We start from the raw sequence: 23,104 nt of genomic DNA, 5'->3' as shown, positions 1-23,104 counted from the left end.
GGAAAAAAAAGTGAATTACTTGTATGTTTATTTGCTTTATCTTACTTGTCAAATGTGTAAATTTTGGCAGTTTAAATGATTTGCGTCATAGTTATGTTGTTTAAAAAGAGAGACGACTGCTCTGCTTAGCATGTGAAAGTAGTTTCTTTTGGCTGAGAGGAGAAATGTAGTCTGAATCTTTTGTTCTTGCTGTTTATCTCATTCTGTCTCTACAAAGTATCTTGATAACTAAAACCTTAAAAAATAAAAAGATTCTTAGAGAAAAACCTGTGAGAGATTTGTCAAAGCAGGCATTTTTCCACTTGTGTTTAAAGTTTATTGAATTGGATCAGACTGCTGCTAAAGAGAAACAGATCAAGCAAAGAGAAGCTTCTCCCATGTTGTTCACAGCTTGATTTCTGCATTTGTTCATTTATGAGAGCAACTGTAAAATCTCATCTGTTGCATCTGGAATCTCTATTTTAAAGCACTGAAATGTATGGGTATTTCACTGTGTTCTCACAAGTGTCAGAGACCATGGTATATGAGCAGCCAGTGCTTGCATGGTGCGTTTCTACCTTAATCTGGTTACAAAGAATAAACACCTTCCCCATTCTTACTGTCTTAGAGTATGGTCAGTGAAGTGTCCTTTCACTAGTACAGGTCCTCTGCCTCATGTTTCTGCCTTCCTGGGGTTAACCATAACCTTGGTTCTTCTCTTTCCTTTTCTTTTTGCCTTACTCATGCGATCCACAGTAATAAATTTAGGTAAGCTTTGTGTACTGGAGTTGACGCAAATAGAACTTTATGGGACAAGGTCTGCTTTTAGCCTTTGGTATACTAATGATTTTGGGGGGAGAAAAAGTCACATTTTTCCTACTCTTGAAGGCATTCATCACTTTCTATATTTTATTCAATTTTAATTTTTTTTAACACCAAGAACATTTTATATTGGGTTATAGCTGATTCACAGTGTTGAGGTCATTTCACTTGAACAGCGAAGGGGGCTTAACTATCCATGTACATGTATCCATTCTCCTCCAAACCCCCTCCAATCCAGGCTGGTACATAACACTGAGGAGAGATCCTTGTGCTGTACAATAGGTCTTTGTTGGCTATCCATTTTAAATGTAGCAGTATATTTTAAATGAGAGGCCTGTGAATAAGCATAAAATAAAAAGCAAAGACATTACTTTGCCGACAAAGGTCCGTCTAGTCAAGGCTGTGGTTTTTCCAGTACTCATGTATTGATGTGAGAGTTGGACCATAAAGAAGGCTGAGCGTCAAAGAATTGATACTTTAGAACTATAGTGTTGGAGAAGACTCCTGAGAGTCCCTTGGACTGCAAAGAGATCAAACCAGTCAACCCTCAAAGTTATCAACCCTGAATATTCATTGGAGGGACTGATGCTTAAGCTGAAGCTCCAGTACTTTGGCCACCTGATGCAAAGAACTGATTCATGGAAAAGACTGATGCTGGGAAAGATTGAAAGCGGGAGGAGAAGGGGACGACAGAGGATCACATGGTTGGATGGCATCACTGACTCGATGGACATGAATTTGAGCAAGCTCTGGGAGTTGGTGATGGTCAGGGCAGCCTGGCGTGCTGCAGTCCGTGGAGTCGTGAAGAGTTAGACACAGCCGAGCAACTGAACTGAATTGAACTGATGAATAAACATAAAACCATAAATGCTAGAGCTGTAAGTGACTTTGGAGATAGTCTTCCAATTTCCTTTTCTTCTAGTAAGATAGCTTAATCCTGAAGGTAAGATGACTTGTGTGTGGTTAGTAATTAGTGTAACTGGTAATAAGATTCCTCGATCTCGAGGGTATTTTACCATCTTATTTTGCTTCAAATTTATTTTGTCCCAGCCAAACAAATTCCAGAGATACAACCTTGTGACTCTAGGTGTGCATAATAGCTGCAGTTTCATCCATTGTCCCAAAATCATTGTGAGTGCCACTCATGATCTTGAATTTGTGTTAAGTGAAGGTCAGTTTATATTTGATATGCTATTTAAGAAGACAGGTATGAAAACATATTTTTATTTCTCTTTACAGATGTTAAAAATAATGTGACTTTGAGCAAATAGCTTAACCTGTCATTGCCTTGGTTTTCTCATCTGAAAAATGAGGATATTTCCACATATTTCATAGGGTTGTTATAAGGATTCAGTAAGTTAATATTGATTAATATTTACTGAGTATTTAGACCAGTGCTTCATGCTATGTAAGTATTTGTTAAAATAAAGAGCATGATACACAATTAAGTAGTATTTTTAAAACATCTACTTGTTTCCTAAATTGCTAGTCTCAGTTTAGTGGCATTTTGACAGCATAGAAATAAATTCTGTTATTTAGAGCACAACTGCCAACTGAGTGGTTTAGTCATTCAACACAAGCTTTGAAAAGTGACAATTAAGATTTGACACTAAGAAAGAAGTAGAAAACGCTTCCAAATCTATAAAGTTGTTGTTCCACAAAATCCATTCATCAAAGCCAACAAATGTTTTTTGAACAATTATGCTGTACTCAGGACGTTTGGAATTAAAAACCCAAAGATACGATTACCTAATTTTCAGCCTTTGCAGGTTATCAGTGGCAGGTGAATGAGGGAAAACTATGGTTAACATCTGCCAGCAGTGAGAAGTCATGGTGAAGAAAGAGATGAACAACTAAGACGGTTCAGGGTCAGCTGAGTATACTGCAGCCCCTACATCATGATCGTAATCATACAATTTTACTGCCAGAAGGGCCTGTGAGGATTATGGAGTTTAGTTTTCTTGTTTTACAATTTGTAAAATGACCCTGAAACACCAAGAACATACTCAGTCATATTCCAAGGATTGTGAAAAGTTAGCCAAGTATGTACTGCACCTTAGAAAGCTTCGTGTGCAAGCTGTTGTAGAAGTTTTGGTACCAAAAAACTTCAGGTTTGATTTCTGCCTGCCTCATTATGTATAGCTTCTTTTCCTAATGATACCAAATAAATGAGGCATTATCTCAGACCTCTCCTCAGATATTAGTTAAAGCCTATTATAATTCACAGTGGCGAACTTTAAGAAAAATAATCAACCACTGTTGAGCAGTGTGACCTTGGGAATTTATTTCCTGTTCCATAAAATGATAATGATTGCCTTCACTTACGTCACACAATTTTTTATAATTGTAAAATGCACAAGATATAAAATTTACCATCTTAACTATTAAGTGTATAATTCAGTACTAATAAGTACATTCACATTTGTTTGTAGCCATCACCACTCTCCATCTGTAGGACCTTTTATTTACCCAGCCTGAAATCCCATACCCACTAAGCATTAACTCCCTGTTTCCACCGCTCTAGCCTTTGGCAACTACCATTCTACTTTCTGTTTTTATGAATTTAACTACTGTAGGTTTCTCATATAAATCGAATCATGAAGTTTTTGTCTCTTTTGTGCCTGGCTTGTTTCACTTAGCACAGTGTCCTCAAGGTTCCTCCATGGTGTAGCATGAATAAGGTTTTAAGGCTGAATAGTATTACATTGTAGGAATAGACCACGCTTTGTTTATCTGTGCATCATCAGATGGACTCTCAGGTAGCTTCCACATTTTGGCTATTGTGAATAATGCTGTGAGCATGGTTGTATAAATATCTCAGATTCCTACTTTCAGTTATTTTGGGTATATACTCAGAACTGGAATTGCTGGATCATGTGGCAATTCTATTTTTAGTTTTTTGAGGAACTGCCATATTGTTTTCATTCTCCCACCCCTGACAACTACTGATCTTTTTATTTACTGTTTTCTTTTTTTTCATAATATCATATTGTTGGAATCATGCAGTATGTAGTCTTGCCACATTGGGTCTTTCATGAAATATGCATTTAAGGTTCCTCCATGTTCTTCGTGACTTAGTTGCTCATTTCTTTTTAGTACTGAATAATACTATATTGTCTGGATGTACCAGTCTTATCTGTTCACTTACTGAAGGGCATCTTGGTTGTTTTAGGTTTTAGCAATTATAAACAATGATGCTGTAATCATTTAATGTGTGGATTTTTTTGTGGACTTAAGTATTCAAGCCCTTTTGGTAAATACCAAGGAGTGTGATTGCTGGGTTGTATGGTAAGAATACGTTTGGTTTTGTAAAATACTGTCAGCTGTCTGCCAAAGTAGCTGCACCATTCTGCAAACCTATCAGCAGTGACTGAGAGTTCCTCTTGCTCCACATCCTCATCTGCATTTGATGTTATAAAAAAATACCAGATTTGGGCCACTCTAAATGGTTTGCAGTGGTATCTCATTGTTCTGAATTGCATTTTCATGGTGACATATGATGTGGTGCGTCTTTTCCTGTGCTTCTTTGCCATCTGTGTATCTCCTTTGGTGAGATCTTAGGCTTATATTTTAGTTGGATTGTTTTCATACTGTTGAGTTTTAACAGTTCCATTGTATATTTCCAGTAATAGTCTTTTATCAGGTGTCTTTTGCAAATATTTTTCCCCTACTCTGTGGCTTGTTTTGAGTCTCTTTGACATTGTCTTTTTCAGAGCAGAAGTGTTAATGAAGTTATTAGCTTATTTCCTTTATAGAGCATGCCTTTGATGTTACCTTTGCTCATGTTTTAATCAGGTTATATGTTTTATTCTTTTGTCATGGCTAGTTTTGATATATGTACATTTGATATCACAACTAAATCTTCACATATAAATCATATATGTGAAAGTTCTGAAAATTGTACTGTTTGACAGGTGAAAATAAAATAGTGATTATGGTTATATTAACATTTTTTCTAAAATTAGCCCAAATGCCACTGAACAGTAGGGGAAAAGAAAAAGAAGTAGAACATTTTGGGGGATATGTAGAAGAAATTAGCTTGTGAAATTGGAATTCATTGTGCTCAGTACTTGTAGACATTTTGAAATGAATGTGTGGCTAATAGTTGGCCGATGTTAGGGACTTTAAAATAGTCCCATTTTGTTAAAGAGCCCCGTGTTGATAGAGTTCATATTCCCAAGTCGCAAAATACATAATATATAAAATCAGTATTAATGTGACTCATTAGGTGTACTTCACTAGAGGATATAAAGAATGTTTGAGTGGACAGACATATGTGCTTGGGTGGAGAGACTTGGTTCAATATCAAGAGTTGATAAAAGGCAGGCAGTATTGTAACAGAAATAATTACTTTCTAAAGTTTATTTCAAATGTGAGCAATGAACCACATTTCTAAACATTCCAAATTCTTGATCTTCTATTTAGAATAATATATAGATAAGCTACAGTAATTTGTGTAATCCTAATTTATTTCCAATTGGAAAAAAACAGACTAATGGGAAAGAATTGAGGACTCAGATATAGAACTTCCGCTATATGAAATTTGCCATTTCACGTCAGTCTAGTCAGGAAAGTGTGGATTTATAGATCCATTTGTAAAATGGACCTTTGTTACACTGTGTAATCATAAACATTTAAAAATATAAATAGTATTAGAAGATACTTAATTTTGGTCTCTGACAGGAAGGTTATAAACCAAAAAGAGAATGGAATTGAATAGAATAGAATCCTACATAAAAGGAGGATCATCTTTATGAAAAAACATTTTGTAAGCATTATTAAAAAGCTGACTCAGAAGAGCAACAGTGAATTTTAACAGTATTGTCAATATAATTTCAGTGCTACAAATAGAAAACTCTGACCATTTGCTTCTGATTTACTTCTACCTTGTATACAAAAATGTATGTATAGGTGGAGGAAATTTACATAACAGATTTCTTAAGTAGTTGTACAGTATTTTTCTTAAACTTAAAAATATGTAAAATTTGCATTAGTTTCGAAAATATCTTTAAAAGGAGAATGTCTATGAATGAAAAAAATGCATCTCTTCAAAATCTATGGCTATCAGGAATATTTTCTTAAGGTTACCATCACTAAAAAATTAGTTACTTGCTTAGAGCCGAAGAATTGATGCTTTTGATCTGTGGTGTTGGAGAAGACTCTTGAGAGTCCCTTGGACTGCAAGGAGATCCAACCAGTCCATTCTAAAGGAGATCAGCCCTGGGTGTTCTTTGGAAGGAATGATGCTAAAGCTGAAACTCCAGTACTTTGGCCACCTTGTGTGAAGAGTTGACTCCTTGGAAAAGACTCTGATGCTGGGAGGGATTGGGGGCAGGAGGAAGAGGGGACGACAGAGGATGGGATGGCTGGATGGCATCACCGACTCGATGGACGTGGGTTTGAGTGAACTCCGGGAGATGGTGGTGGACAGGGAGGCCTGGTGTGCTGCGATTCATGGGGTTGCAAGGAGTCGGACAGGACTGAGCGACTGAACTGAACTGAATATGGGTACAGAAGTAAAGTTGATGTGAAAGGTTGTACAGTGTTGCAGTTTTAATAAGTAACAATTAGTCTAACTTCAAATGTTTTCTTTCATTCAGTCAGGTCAGTTCAGTGAAGATATGATACCTACAGTGGGCTTCAACATGAGAAAAGTAACTAAAGGTAACGTCACAATAAAGGTACGTCAGCTGCTTGCCATACTTGATGTAAATTGTTAGCACATACAAATTAGGAGTTTTTCTGTTTGTTTCTTTTGGTTTTTACATGAGTATTGGCAGTTCTTAATTGGGCATGTTCCAAAAGAGTATAAATTAATTTTTTTCCTTCTTTCTCTAATAGATACAAATGTTTAAGTGTTGAAATGTTAAGTCTCATAAAAAACTTTGCATATGGGTTGGCAAAAGTAATATTTGGGATTTAGATGTTCCTAGGAAATAAAAATCCCATCTTCAGAGTGTTTGGAATGTAATATTGCATGTATTTCATGAATAATTTATGTTGAAAGAGAGTAACTGTTTATAATATTGGTAACTTAGTATTGTATTTATGGTAGCAAATACGGTAACCTAGTTTTCCTTTCTTTACTACTAAGCCCTAAAATTAAAACTATAAAACAGTAAAAAATTAATTAGTTTAACATAATTTTGTTTCTAGAATAAGTTTGATAGGTTTGCATTGTGGACTGTTGGACCAGTTTTTAATTTATTTTTATTATTTTTGACTCCTTTGTTCATGTGGGGAGTTTTGCTTCTACAGCCTGAACCCTTATGGCCGTTTTATCCAGTTCTTGTGGCTCACAGAAGCTGTTTACTAAATTCTTTCTGTAGCTTATCTAATGAAGCTTCTGATGTCTCATGTGTATGTCATTATGCATGTGTCCAGTGTTTGTAGCTAAACTGGAAGCCTTTTGAAGATAAACATCATGACTTAAGACCTTTACATAGCCCTACAGAGTAGCCATAATGGTGAAATGACTGTAGTCGGTGGCTTTCATATGGATAAAATAATTTTATATAAGAAAAGCACCTAGGTAGGAATATTTTCTATGTTATATACGGAATAATTGAAAATGATTACATTCTAATATATATACCCCATCAGACAATTAAACTCTAATAGATTCTGAATGAAGTGTTTTTTTTTCTCTTGGACTTCAAATGTGGATGGTGCATGATCATGCAGATTCTAAGAGTACTATTTTTTAAAGAATAGGTTTTCAGTATTGGAAATCTATTGGTTAACAGGCAAAGAAAGTATTGCCCCAATATGAAATCTTTGCCACGCAGCACATATTAGATCTAACGTAAACATATTAAATATGGACTTCAAGTTCAGAAATGGCCCCAAGAACTTCCACGTCAAGAGCTTGTTTGAGCTCAGTTTTTTCCAAAGCAGTTTGGCTCTCACATTGTGGAGCTGAGCATATCTGCTTCATTTTTTCTCTTCTATCTGCAGCTTTTTTCTTCACTGTGTTATTTGAAATATTGTTATTAAGATTTGTCTATCTTGATTTGAAGATTTGGGACATAGGAGGACAACCCCGCTTCCGGAGCATGTGGGAACGGTACTGCAGAGGAGTCAATGCTATTGTGTAAGGTGCCTCCCTTCCATCCTGACCCCCTGGTCCCCCATCTCCCCTTATAGTCAGTTTAGGTTTCAAGGGAATAAGTCATTTTTCATACTTTTAAAGGCTTAATTTTAATTTCTGGCAGTAAAATCTTTTTTAGGTATTTTCTTAGTATAATTTCCCATTAACATCAGACTTTAAAAAGTAATCATCAAATGACACTTTTTTTTTTCTCTATGTTGCTAAGAGCTAATGGATATACATACATGTTTTACTGTCATGTCTTAGCCCCCTAAAGAATAGTCTGTTTCTCTGCTTATTTTATTGATGTGTAGTTGCTTAACAGTATTAGTTTCAGGTGTACAGCATAGTGATTCAGTATTTTTGCAAGTTATATTCCATTATGGGTTATTGAAAGATAATAGGTATAATTTCCTGTGCTATATAATATATCCTTGAAGGTTATCTAATTCTGTATATAGTAGTTTGTATCTTTAGGACAGTCTTAAGTATTTTGGGGTGATAGCCTTTTAAAATCTAGGACTTAATTTTGATCAACAGTTTCAGTAGTATAAATTAAGAAAATTAAAAATTTGTTCATTGTGATCATTAAAGAATATGGTGGAGGCATTTTGAGATCACTTTTTTTTTTTAAGTTACATGATAGATGCTGCAGATCGTGAAAAGATAGAAGCCTCTCGAAATGAACTACATAATCTTCTAGATAAACCACAGTTACAAGGAATTCCAGTAAGTATGGTTAATTTCACATTATATGATTATAATATTTGTAGTTATATTATTAAAAGTTTAATTATGCATTTTTGTTAATTATGTTTGAAATCAGTAGAGTGTCTTATTTGTTTTAAAGTCTGGAAAGCTTATATTTACTGAGTATCCATCATATGCTGGGCAGTGTGCTATTTAGTCATTTCTTAACAAGCTGTTCAGTGAACTGTATGTAGTAGAAGCAGTGGTTAGTCCTGGGGAAGTAGTAGTGAACAGAAGTAGATAGAAACATGCTTCCTGCCGTCATGGAGCTTATGGTTTAGTAGGAAACTAGGTAGATGATATGAAAATGGCTTGAATAATGCAGCTCTGATAAGTGCTATGAAGGAGAGATTCAAGGGGCTTATGGAGTTGTAAGTTACAGGGCAGATTTGATACAGTTTGAGAGAAGAAGGAAAGATTCCCCAAGAAGTGCTACTTGAGCTGAGGTGTGAGGGATGTGTAGGCATGTGAGGGATGTGACAGTTGGAGGAAAAGAGAGTTGCAGGCAGAGGCTCTTAGGCAGGAGGAAGTGGGGTTTGCGAGGAGGCTGGTGTCTCTAGAGCGCTGAGCAGAGTGGGCGGGAAGAGCATTGTGAGCCTGTGACAGCAAGGGTACTTCAGGAGGCTGTGCTGGGTGGGACTGGGTGTTTGAAATGCTCAGACTTACCTAAATCATTCTTACTTCAGTTTAAAAAATGGATTGCACGGGGACTATTCCCACCTGGTGCTATGGTAAAGAACTCACCTGCCAGTGCAGAAGACGTAGGAGACACGCGGGTTCGATCCCTGGGTTGAGAAGATCCCCTGGAGAAGGGCATGGCTACCCTTTCCAGTATTCGTGCCTGGAGAATCCCTTGGACAGAGGAGCTTGGCGGGCTACAGTCCATGGAGTGGCAAAGAGTCAGACACAACTGAAGCAGCTTAGCATAAGGAGGACAGTTTTAGGAAGCTATTGAAACAGTTTTCAAGTTCAAGACAGTTTTGAACTTGTCTTGGCAAAATAGAGTACCATGGATTGGGGTGGTCATAGACAAGGTTATGAGAAGGAAATAAATGTGGAGGCTGTTTAGGAAGACAGTCCACCAGACTTAGCAGGGAAGATAAACAGGATAATTCCTAGTTCCTGGCTAATATGGTTAGATGGGAGGTGGTGCCATTTGTTGAGTGAAAAAATGCTGGAAAAGGCCTAGGCTTTACCCTCATGACAAGGTCATGAGTGTCAGATCTCTGAAGTGTGTTATCTCAGTTAATCTTCACAGTGTACTGAGGTTGATGGTGTGATCCCTCCTGGTAACAGTTGTTACTTGCTCAGGATCACATGGCGACTAGTGTATTGCACAGCCAGGTTTGAATCTGTTTATTTCTGACTTCAAGGCCTGTCCTTTTCCTTCTGTATTAACTAGTTCTGCATGTTGTTGTTCAGTTGCCTAGTCATGTCCGACTCTTTGTGACCCCATGAACTGCAGCATGCCAGGCCTCTCTGTCCCTCACCATCTCCTGAAGTTTGCTCAAATTCATATTCTTTGCATTGGTGATGCCATCCAGCCATCTCATCCTCTAACACCCTCTTTTCCCTCTGCCCTCAATCTTTCCCAGCATCAGGGACTTTTCCAGTGAGTCAGCTGTTCGCATCAGATGACCAAAATATTGCATACCATAAGTAAAAAAAATCTTGTTCCCCATGAGAGTTCTTAGTAGCAAACAGTAGAAAGCTGTTTAAGTAGAGAGGAATTCATTGAAACAATATTGGGTAGTTTACAGAGTCTTGAGAAGGCTTCCCATAACCGTGTTGAGAAAACACACTGGAACAAGGGAAGGCTGAGCAGCTGCTAGGACCACATCCAGATTGACATCATACAGTAAGTCTGGTGACCCCACGCAGTTGGTGAACACCAGACACAATCACTCCAGTTGGAAGAGCATTTAGTTGATGCCCCTTCTGTAGCAGAATGGGTTCAATATTCCTGCTTTCTTGTAAAACTGGCTCTGCATTCAGAGTTTTGGTTGATCGTAGATTATATGTCCATTCTCTAGCAGAAAAAGAAGGCTGGAAAAGAAAGTATCTATAGAAGCAATAGCTTTATTGGGAGGGAGAGTCATAACGTGGAAGATTTCTTTGTTTGTTTTTTTTTTTGAAAGACTTTCTTAAATGTAGGAAGAGGACTAAGATGCCAGGCAATCCCAAAACTGAGAACTGATCACAAATGACCGGGATGTATTTTTTTTTCAACTCACATAGATCCAGGTTGAGAACCTGAGGTGACTTAGTAAGACTAGTGAAAGTGTTAGTCACTCAGTCGTGTCTGACTCTGTGACCCCATGGACTGTAGTCGTGAGGCTCCTCTGTCCACAGGATTCTGTAGGCCAGAATACTGGAGTGGGTTGCCATTCCCTTCTCCAGTGGATCTTCCCAACACAGGGATCAAAACCTGGTACTTGCATTGCAGATGGATTCTTTACCTTCTGAGCCACCAGAGTTTGGAAAGGGGTAAGAATGGGAGAAGGGAGGACAGGCTGCCCAAGGGTGCTGAGATTTGGCTTTTGGCTCTCTGACCCCTACGATTTCAGCATTCTTTCAAGAGCTCTTGGTGCTCCTTGCACTCTGTGCATCTTTTCTTGGCTCTTTCTTCTTTGTGAGAAAAAGAGTCTAGGGCCTGTGAGTAGAATCAGTCACAGTATCTGGAGTTGAGGGTGGGAGTGGGACTTGTATTAAGTGAAAGAACATAGGTTTGACACGTGTTTGACGAGGCGACAAGGTAGCCATGGTGTGCACTCTCCTAGGCTTGGTCAAAGATACAAGTTCTTGGAGAACATTGACTCAGAGTAAGGATGTTATCAAATACATTATGTGTACTCATAGTTTTTGCTTTTTGTAAGGCAGAAAGCAGATACCTGGGAAAGACAGATGGTTTTGGAATGCCCCTCTCCACTTTCCTCTTTTTGCAAAGCACATCTAGTAATCACATGACACATTTGTTCTCAGAGTTGATGGCTACTGTATTTATCCTGGTTCCCAAACTTACCTATTGTCTTAATATTTATACATGATATTTTATAGGATGGATATAGAATTTTAAAGTCTTATTTACATGTTTACTGTTAGATTAATGCCTAACAGGTAATAGTGGTTGAAAATCATGCCTCTACCCTTGGCAGTTAAGATCATATTCACATTTTGGTGAAGATTTGTTAAGAAATAACAGAATGCATACCATAGACTTAGAATATCTTAAATAGAAGTTGGTAGCCACGTATTGAATTAGACATCTGCGTGGCATTAATAGAAGTTAGAGTAAATGCTTATTTGAATTACGAAAGTGAATGAGATAGGCCAGTGGTCATGTAAATATGCTTTTAATACTGTGGCATGCAGTAACCTCCTAATTTTACTGTGGACACATGTGAATATGCTTCTGTGACATTTTCTTACATAAAATTTACTCAGTGACTTTTCTTTTTAAAGGTGCTAGTACTTGGAAACAAGAGAGATCTTCCTAATGCCTTGGATGAGAAACAGCTAATTGAAAAAATGTATGTCTTAAGAATGAATGATGGTTTTTTTTTCGTTTTTTTTTTGTTTTTAATTGGTTCTATTTTGCCCACAAAATGTACTATTTTTTTGTTTTGTTTAGCCTTGCTCCATTATTTAGTAATGATCATAGCCCTGTTTTGGGGTAGATAAACTTGACATACTAGAGAAGTAAACCCGTAAAATTTTATTAGTAATAACATAATTTCTTCAGTATAATAATTTAAAAGAACAAGTAGTATTGAGCATAGAGAGACAAGATGACAATTGTTTTAAAAGCCCAGACTTACTTTCCTAATTCTGCTTCTTACAGGAATCTGTCTGCTATTCAGGATAGAGAAATTTGCTGCTATTCAATTTCTTGCAAAGAAAAGGATAATATAGGTAAGAAATGACGGATATTTGTGGAGAAGTTGATATCAGTAGAAGGGATGTCTCTTTCTTTTTACTGTTTATTACCTTTATTTCTGTTTACTTGATTTCTCCTATAAAGTACTATTGCTTTTGCCTCAGGAAAAAGAGTAGACATTATACTTTTTAGCAACAAATACAGTATCCTGACTCTCCTCTGTGCTATTTAAAGAAGTAAATGCAATAAAGACATGAGATTAATTATGTGCTATCAGCTTATTGCATTTTTGCAGAGCTAGTGTCTTAACTGTGCTTCATAACAGAATGACATTCTTGAAATAAGACTTAACAGAAGTTGGTTTATAGACACTGTAAGGATTTTACATTTATCAAACCAGTATATTACTGCAGTATGTTAGCACTCGCAACTATAAGCCAAAAATAACCCTTTACCTACTTAATATTCTGTATTAATTTCCTAGGACTGCAAAGTACTACAAACGGGGTGGCTTAGAAACAGCAGAAATTCGTTCTCTAAGGTTGAGGAGGGTAGAAGTTTGGTATCAATGTCAGCAGGGCTGTGCTCTCTATGATGGCTCTAGGGGAGGATCTTTCCCTGCCTTTCCCTGCCGTGGGGCTGCCAGCAGTCTTTGACCCTCCTTGATTGTAGCTTTGTATCTCCACCCTCTTCCTCTGGCTTCAACATGGCTTTCTCCTCTGTGTGTATGTCTGAGGGTCTATTTTCTCTTCTTACAAGGACAGATGTTACTGCACTAGGGGCCAACCCTAATCCAGAATTACCTCATCCTGTGTCTGCAAAGACCGAATTTCCAAATAAATTCTGAGGTTCTGGGTGGATGTGAATTTTTAGTGGTCACCATTCAATCCAGTACAGTATCCGTAAAGAATAAATATGTCTGACTCAACTTCAGTCTCTTAATTTGGTGAGGTATTATTTAATTAAAGTGTATTGGCATGGAGAAGATCAGAAAGTTAAAAAAAGAAAAGAAAGAGAAGTGTTTGACAAGATGAAAGGCTTTTCTGTATTAGCTGCTCAAGTGAAAAGACCCGTAACAGTGCAATAAAAAATACTCCCTAGTAAAAGATAACTTTGTCACAAAAGCTTCTCAAGCCATCTTGTCTGGCATGACAGACTCCACTGAAGTCTGAAAGGAGAGTTTGATGCCTGTGCCTTGAAGCAGATGGGTAGGAACCTAGGGATTTTCATGGCTCCTCACTTCTCCCAGTTGGTGGTCACTGGTGAAAAATTTTCTCTCAGTGGGTCACTATAGAAAAAGAGGCTCTCCATCAGGGCTGCTTTGTGACTAGAAATAGCGTGGGCTTTGGAGTAAGGCAGCCTCAGCGTGGAACACCTGGTCCTGAGTTCCTTTCTCATTGGCCTTGGACAGAGCACTTAAACTCCCAGATTTCTGCATTGTACTCATCTGTAAAATGGGGATGGTGGCAGCAACTTCAAAACTCTCTTGCAGGAGTGAGTAAAAAAATGAATTGCAGTGTTTAACTTGTGGGGGACATCACAGGAGTATATTCGTTTTCTCTTGCTGCTGTCAGTCAGAAGCCTGTCACTGACCTTACTGAGCTAAAGTCTAGGACTAAAGTTACAGGCGAGCTCCTTCTGGAGACTGTAGAGGGAAGAATCCATTTCTTGGCCCTTTTCCTCTTCTAGAGAGTGCCTGCTGTCTTGGCTCATGGCTCCATCCCCATCTTCAAATTCTCTCTCGCTCACCATTCTTCCATAGTCATTTCATCAATTAAAAAAGTATATCAGAATAAAATGTAATAAATCAATAATGCCAAAACAGTGTGTTTAAAAGGTTTTTTGACACTTTTTCTTTAGCCTTTATTCAATATGTATTGTTTCTCCCTGTACCTAACTTTTTTTTCCAGTCATTTCCAGTCTGTATCTCAGCTCCTGCCCTTTTCCCCTCAGACCTGCTCTAATTCGCTTATAGTAATGATGGTTTTTGTCACTGATTCTGGGCTTCCTTTAAAGATCACCCAGAGCAGTCTGAGCCCACTACATTGCTGATGGACACAAACTCTCCTCTATTAATTACATAGAATAAGTGACTTGTTATTTTGGGATCATCTAGCTCATTTGATAACAGACTGTTCAGCAATTAGGGTTACTTCAAGTTTATTTAAAATGTTTTTCCTATATTGAGGGGAACTCTTTTTAAGTTTTAAGCTGTGCCCCCAAGAGAGCATTTACTTACACAGCAGAGGTTTTCACGGAGGGATTATTTTTCTCCCAGAGACATTTGGCATTTTTTCCCCCTGGAAACTCTTTCAGTTGTCTTAGGAGGAGAATGATGCTGGCATCTAGTGGGTGGAGACCATAGTGGCCTTAAACATCCTCTCGCCTCCAGAGCTGAGAAATGTTCGGCCTAAAATGTCAGTAGTGGCAAGATTGAGAAACCCCGTTCTATACTAACCAGGATTTTTGGTACGTTGTGCTATTCTGTAAATCCATTACTCCCTTAAAACCCTTATTTTCTGCTGTGACAAACTAGTCAGATACTTTGCTCATTTATGAAGGAAACGCAGGAGAACTGATGAGACCTTCTTAATGCTTTTTAAGCCTAATCTTCACAGTTTACTTCAGAGCTCCATGGTCACCAGGTTTGTGATCGTAGAACTCCTGGTTCACTTCATGTTATTATCAAGCTCAAGGAAACTGATCCACTGTTAACTAGATTCAAAATTAGTTTGTAAAGCCTATTTATTTGGAGCGAGAAGTGCAACAGCCAAGTCAGGCTTCTTGAGTGAAAAATCTCAGAATACTCTCCTTAATTTCAGCTTTTGTAATATATTTTAGTACCAAATTTATGAATTTTCTAAATTGCTCCCTAAAGTATTCATTGCACATGGGTTGGGTTGTGTGTTACACTTGCAGCTTTCTAATGGGGAGCATGAGGTCCCTTAGTTTCATTAGTAATATGTCCTCAACCTACGCATCAAGTGAAGTCGCTCGCTTGACTCTTTTTGACCCCGTGGACTATAACCTACCAGGTCCTCCCTCCATGGGATTCTCCAGGCAAGAAGAATACTGGAGTGGGTTGCCATTTCCTTCTCCAGGGGATCTTCCAGACCCAGGGATCGAACCCGGGTTTCCCGCATTGCGGGCAGCTCTTTAACCTCTGAGCCATCAGGGAAGCCCTACGCATAGGGTAGATTATTTCAGGGAAGATGGTCTTTTTGAAGATGGTTGATACTTGTGGCCTTATCATAGAGGTAACTACTCCTTCATCTGAATATCTTACTTTTTGCCTTTTAGTCTGGTCTTAAGGATTCATCTGTCTTTAGGGTGTGACTTAAGTCCAGTGTCCATAGGTTGGTTGGTTGGTTTTTACCATGTGTTTCTTAAATACTTAAACCTTGTCATTTCACTTTCACATTTCCCTTTGCCTCCTTTCAGTTCTAGTGATTGTGGCTTTGCTCATATCACACACTGCTGTCCTCCTTTTGAAGTGCAAATGACCTGCTTCAACATTATTTCCCCAACTCTGAACAGGTTGTGTCTGTTCACATCTCAGCTCTAGGCTCTTCTTTATATACAGTGTTTGGCTTACAGTTTCTGTAATGAATGTTAGCTGGAAAATTGGGAGATTGAATATTTTCCAGGCTTGGAGAAGAGAGTGCTGCTTCTAGTAGATGCTTGGGTATCCTTTATGCGGGTAACACATTTTAAAGAACTCAAGGGATAGTAATTCAGTGTTTTGATTTAGCTGCCTTCTGTCAAAAGTGCTTTTCCTGCCTATTCTCAGCCACTGTAGCTTCAGTTGCCACCTCCACAGTGGTATCTCCATTTCTTCCTCAGATCTGTACAGCTGAAACTACCTGCTGAACGTCTCCATGTGTTAACCTTCTGTACCTCAAACCTCATGTGCTCACTGCCAAATCCTTTGTCTTTTTCTTTCCCAAATCTGTTCTTCCTTTAGCCACTGGGTTAGTCAGCAGCTGCATGATAAACACACTTATTCAGGCGAAAAGATTATTTCTCACCCACTGCATTTGGTCAGTCCTGTTAGTTCTGTATTTTAAATATGCTTCCCATTTTATTCCTCTGTTCTTACAACACCCGATGTGCTTCAGGCCTTTGTCCCTTTGCTGTTCGTGTTGTGAATGATCAGTCTCTATACCAGCAGCCCTCCCAGGTGCCCTCCTCTGTTGCCATTGTTGAACTTGCTACAGTGAACTTACAGTTTACAATAAACAGTATAGCTTTCCTGCTTAAAATTCTCCAATGACTTCCTATTGACTTGAGAATAAAATCCCAACTTCCGAGCCTCTTAGAATGGCGCATAAGGGTATCTGGCTCTCTCTAGGCCTGTGGTGCTCAACTGAAGACAGCTGTGCTCCACAGGGGCTGTTTGGAGATCCCTGGAGACATGACTTGTTTTCACAGCTGAGGGTGGGGGTGGTGATAATGGCATCCTATGGTCGGGGTTATAGATGTTGCAAAATATTCTACTATACACAGGAAAGACTCTCCCCTCCACCTTCCTAGCAAAGAATATTCAGCCCCCAACGTCAGGGTGAGCTTGAGAACCTCTGCTCTAGCCTTAGCAGTGAGCGGCATCCCTTCCCCATCCCTGCGCTTCAACCACCTATCACTTGTCATCCATCCAGAGCTCAACATTTTGTTTATTCTTTTGCGCTTTCTTATGCCTGGAATTCTGTGAGGGCCATCCTCCAAACCCAAATGATACTTGGAAAGTAGAGAGGGGTTCTCCCATCTCTTTGGATTCCTGGAACTTCACATACAATACCTGATCTTACAGGCAATCATTAAACTTTTGAATGAATAAAGAAAGGCACATGCTGTTCTGTACACAATTTAACTTTTAAACTGGAGACTGTTCAGTTCTTCGTGTTTCCAGATTAACCTCTCAAAGGTCAGGTAATGAAGAAGAGTAGTACAGATACAGATATCTATGTATTATAGTAGTAGAGAGGCAGAAAAGAAGAGGGCGGGCCTGACATGCTTTGAAATAGCCGCATTTTAAATATTATCTCTGATATCTCGTTTCTTCACTTTGATGTCTTAACATCTTCACTTTTTTTCCCTCCATCTTTAGATATCACACTTCAGTGGCTTATTCAACATTCAAAATCTAGAAGAAGCTGAAGCATCTCCTGAAGTCTTCCAGTCCTTCCTGGCTCTAATCCTAGAATTATTGTCCGTTCCTCTGAAGTACTTCCCAGAATACGGTCCTTCCTAAACCCAAGAAATTGCCTTTTTCAGAGTTTATTTCTCATGTGCACTGCTGAAGATGTGTATCCCTAATCCATCATAAAGAATCAGCTAGAGTTGTCATGATAAAGTCAACACACACAAAAAGACTTCCTATACATACTTGTCTTTAACAGTGTGTAGAGCTTTTTTTTTTAAACAAAACAAAACACACTTTTGACCATCTTAAATCAAGAAAAATTGCATACTTCTGTTCTGGTCTTTCTGGGCCAGGTTTTTCTATTGGTTTTCGGTAAACGTCTATCTATGATATTTCATTATAGAGTCCAGTAGCTTAATACTGATACTGACTTGATACAGCATGACGTTTCTAGTGCCACACACAGTATTTAGCAAACCTTTAGCCTGACTCCTGTGGGATAGAAACATGATGTTTATATATCTCACAAATGCATGTGAAATGTATAATTACACCTTAGGAATTTAAAAAAATGGTCTGCAAAGAGTGAACAGAGGCACCAGATGAATGTTGTTATTGGTTCTTTACACTGGGAAGATCTTAGGCAATGAATTTTAAACACATTCTGCTCTGTGAGAATTCTTCATCTCCAGAAGGCAGTTGGGGGTACGGGAGGAACTGAGGCATGCTGTTTTGTATCTGTCCAGATCATTACTTCTATATTTTTTCTCCTTTTTTTTTTTCCTGGTTCAACACACTTTTTTAAGGGGTTGGGAATTGAAGATTTTCTCAAAAGCTTTCATGAATTTAGAGCATTCCAGCCAATATAATAAAACGTGTTAAGAATGTCAGACTGTTCACACACCTGTTTGTTCTTTCTCTGTCCAGTTATTAAACCAGTGTTGCTGCATGACACTCTAATTCTTGACTTTTTATATCCAGTCGTAAAGTTGACTTTCAGCACAATAGATACTTAGAGACAAATAAAAAGTCTTATTTTTCTCTCTTACCGATACAAGCTTTGGCACTGTTTTGTCTGGTGCCATTGGACATCCTGATTATTGTGACAACTCTAGACCTGCCTGCTTTCTCTGATGTAATCATGCCCAGTGTCCGCAGGTTATTGAATAATCACACAGAGAGTGGAGGAACCAATGCTGTCTATTGTTTGCTTCTATGCTACGGAGATGTGTACAGATTTCCACGAACATGTTTTGTAGCTTAGTTATCTCCATACACATAAAGGGACATATGAAAACTGGATCACTTGTAAATCGTTACTTACATAGCCCACTGTAGTAGCTAAAAGTCTGTGGTACACCTGCTTATGTGTTGCCTCACACTGTGTGTGATTTTGTTTCCTTTGTTAAGCAGCACTCATGTAGACAGTGCATTTCCAAACGTGTTGAGCACTCAAAGTGCAGTCAACCGTAAGTTCTTTTAATGATACCAGTTTTAATTTATAGACTGCCATGGCCTTAAAAATATTCTGTACAAAATACTGCACCGTGTTGCACAGACACTACTTGCTTTCCTCCACTCACATTTTTATGAGTAGAACCTCAGCTTTTAAAATTCTGTTCTTACTCTGATGCATGTTGCATACTTCCCTGATGGGATGGATGGTTCTGTAAACAAAGGGATATGTAAACTTGCTACTATGTATCAACACCATTAACGGTCACTGTGAACCATTACAAAGAATGTGGCAACTTGCTTGTGCCTGAAAGGAGGAACCAGAACTAGAATGTGTGACTTTGCGGGGACCGCATAGGTTCGTTTAATTGACCTACAGCTAAACCGTAATGTGTTTGTGTGTCTCTTCATTGCTTCCAGCGTTTCAAGACATCCAGACACTACTACCAACATTTTCCTGTGCACTAACTTCTGCATGTGAAACTTAACAGTTACTGAACTTTGTAAATACGTGAATTTTTTTAATTTAGGTGGATGCATTTTTTTTGTCTGTTTACTGCTCTTCTCAGCTTTATTCAATAAACTTGCATTTTGAGGGTTGTATTGACAGTTTGAACTTAAAATATGCATCATGATGGAAGGTGCTGACACATTGGAAAGGGGTTGGAAAGATACCATGAACACAGTCTGTAGAACATGTGCTAGAAAGAAATCAACTCAGCTGTCAAAGAAGTGGGTCTGTGGGGCAGTTAAAATTGAAATAAGCACTTAAATATTCACAGGACTGACATTGCGACTTGTGGGGTGGAGGCAATGATATTGCTTGTAATGGGCTTCCCTGATGGCTCAGTGGTACAGAATCCACTCCCAATGCGGAGACTTAGGTTTGATCCCTAAGTCGAGAAGATCTTGTAAACTGTCATAATACACCAAATTTAGGACTTTTTGAAAATAAGTGGCAAGAGCTAGTTAAGCATTTTGTAATCCAGTTTTTAAAATCATAACAAAACTATTAATAAACTGAAATTGCAAGACATGTCTCCTTACTGACTTCAGTTCCAGAATGAAAAGATTTAAAAGTATCAAACGTGGTTTTCCCAGAGGGGCACACTTCTAAAGTAAAACATTTGATCTGTTTTGTTTCGTATGTTATCTTTCACACTGTGAAAGTGAACATTTATTCCATCAAAGCTATTGGGGAAATGATCTTATGTATTTTTTCAGAGAAGTTCAACTTGGCTTTTCTTCCATATCCACACTGTCACTCTGTACAACCATACAGTGTTGGTCAGTGACATGTGTGTTTTTACATTTCTAGGATAGAAGTAACTGGGCATCAGGTTTAAGTTTTTTATTGAATTGGTGGAACCATATAGTCAAGCTACCAATTTGGTCCTCAGCAGCTTCCTACTAAAGTAGTATTTTGAAGGAGGCATGTTTTAGGAGCAGGGTGGGGAGAGGATATAAATTTAGCTTACTTTACCCTCAGTTCTAAGTCTATGTTTACTTTCAAAAGTTGAGACTTCTAAAATTAGTCCCTTTGATTCTGTCAAGTAAATTGCATGAATTGGACTGTGTCTGCTTTTGGTGTTTATTGTTTTTGACTAAGGAACTAATTGCCTTGTGTACTCTTTTCCTGTAGGATCCAGTTACACTGAAATGTTGATTTGATATTATAATTCAACCTTTCCAGGGAATGGAGGATTGAGAACTGGAGTGTTAATTTTACTGTAGCTGGAACCCTATCTGTAACATCCAGTTGGCTGAATGTGTGTGCATGTGTGCTAAGTCGCTTCAGTTGTGTCCAACTCTGCTATCCTATGGACTGTAGCCCACCAGGCTCCTCTGTCCATGGGATTCTGCACGCAAGAATACTGCAGTGGGTTGTCTTGCCCTCCTCCAGGGGGTCTTCCAGATCCAGAAGATCCACATCTGTTAGGTCTACCTGCATTGGCAGGTGGGTTCTTTACCACCAGGGCTCCCTGGGAAGCCCAGTTGGCCGAATGCTTTTCTCTAGAAATGTGTCGTTGGGGGAACCACTATGTTCAGAATGTGAAATATTTTAATTTTGTTCCAAACTTTAAAGGTTGTACAGTCAGCAACATATACATCAGTGAAGATACTTGAAAAGGAAGACAGTTAAAGCAAACACTAGGCTTGCCTGATTTCCCTTCAGTTTGCAGTTCTACAAATAATGCAACCCGTGGCAGGTGCATCCTGTTGATTAGTAAATATTTTCCACACAATTTCTGTTTAAAATTCAGCTATTAATAAAAATAGGTACTTTTGTAATGGCTGCTGCTTGAATGTCATTAGGGAAACTAGTCATTGACGTCCCAGACAGACTCAATGGAAAGTTCCTTAATCTGAACAACAGCCAAAGTCATTCATTATTCCATTTCATTAAAGAGCTCTCTCCGGTAAGGTAATTTTAAAATCCCAAGGTAGCCGGTGATTTAGGAAATGTAGATTTCTTGGCAAAAATTGGGAAGGAGGGGATACCTTAACCTCATTTTACTGGGACTTGGAGGTCTTGTATTCATCAAAGGATTGTGGTGTGAAAAAATTGTCACCTTAATATGCTTCCTTAGCTTGGTTCCATGTGCTGGATGGGTGTTTAATAAGAGAATGAGTTCTTTTCTTTGCTGTTAACGATTGTGTGGTGAGTTGCTGAACCCCTTTGGCTCTGCAGTTTTCCCTTATGAATAGTAGAGGGTGTCTACTATCATTTCTCCCACTAACAAGCTCTGGTTCTAGCAGCCTAGAGATCTGGATGGTGGTGAGACCGAAGGCAGGGAAGAGATGAAGATGCCCACTGGTCCTGGTGTCCCCAGTGATTATGTTAGTGGTGTGTGTGCCTCCTAAAACCACAGAAATGCTTACATTTCATAACTTTAATTTTAATGTAGTTAAGGGCTAGAGATCACAGACATTTTACAGTATGACATCATAACTTACATTTTGTCTGAAGGAAATGCTGTAGCCACATGGGCTTTGAAAGCCATTAAAAATTTTCAAGCATTTCTCCCAGACTGCAAAAAAATATATTCTGGTATACAATGTGGAAAAATATAAACCACATATATACTACTAATTTGGGGGCACATATCTAGAGTGAATGTTTAATACTTTATAACTGCTGTGTTGCTAGGGTTCTGCTGGAATTTATCTAGAGCTTGGAGAAACCTGGGGCAGTTAGAAAATACTTCCTTTAAAATAGGGAGGGGGAAATCCCCCAACAAAAATTATGCTCCCTTTTGAGCTGGGGGAGTAGAACATCAACAGATTGCTAATTATAGTATGTCTCCAACCAGCTCTTACATAATCTACAGCCTTCAGTTTTATACAGTCTGTATTACATAATGTACTATCTTGTTTCTACATTTTAACAGAGTCCATCTTTTCTACTATTACGCAATACATGAATTAGATGACTCCTTTTTCTACTTGTATAATCCCCTAAGGAAAAAGAAATCGTCTTACCAGTAGCCACTTCATGAAATTGCTAGCTCTCCTCACTCTTAAGAGTTAAAAAGTTGTATCATTCCTACTTTTTCTAGATGCATCAATAACTTAAGGGCTGGGGCATGTGGCATATGAATGGTGGTGATGAAAATCATTTGTTGGAAACTTGATGTGTTTGATTTAGCAGAACATGTGGGCAAGGAAGCTCACCACGTTTTTTCTAAGTTCCATTTATTTTCCCAATACTTTGATTTTTTTCATAAGCCCCATTATTCACCCATGACTGAGTTACCACTCTTCCACTACCATCCCTCTTAATATCAATTTCTTATCTTGTATAGTGTTTTCTTATTGAAAAAACAAATATAAACTTTTGGCTTTTATAAACATTACTCCAGTGGATCATTATGTCCGCGTGCAGCAATTCACAGAAACATGGCTGGGTCAAAGGGTAAATGCCTTTACACTTTCTCTGGGAATTGCCACTTTGGCCCCCTCAGGGGATGTACTAGTTTTTATTTCCAAT

General features: G+C 38.4%; 1 protein-coding gene across 1 annotated transcript in view; it reads left to right on the top strand.

The window, feature by feature from the left end:
• Positions 1-18,548, top strand: part of ARL8B (ARF like GTPase 8B) — a 53,387-nt gene extending 34,839 nt beyond the window's left edge. Inside the window, exons 2-7 of the mRNA XM_005896170.2 lie at positions 6,402-6,482; positions 7,821-7,894; positions 8,527-8,620; positions 12,104-12,171; positions 12,483-12,553; positions 17,623-18,548. Of these exons, the coding sequence (XP_005896232.2) occupies positions 6,402-6,482; positions 7,821-7,894; positions 8,527-8,620; positions 12,104-12,171; positions 12,483-12,553; positions 17,623-17,672 (438 nt within the window). The 3' untranslated portion in view covers positions 17,673-18,548. The remainder of the gene's footprint in view (positions 1-6,401; positions 6,483-7,820; positions 7,895-8,526; positions 8,621-12,103; positions 12,172-12,482; positions 12,554-17,622) is intronic.
• The last annotated feature ends 4,556 nt before the right edge of the window (positions 18,549-23,104 follow it).

This window comes from Bos mutus, chromosome 22, assembly GCF_027580195.1.
Source record: "Bos mutus isolate GX-2022 chromosome 22, NWIPB_WYAK_1.1, whole genome shotgun sequence".
NCBI classification, from domain to species: Eukaryota; Metazoa; Chordata; class Mammalia; order Artiodactyla; family Bovidae; genus Bos; species Bos mutus.
This window is presented reverse-complemented; position numbering and strand designations above follow the sequence as displayed.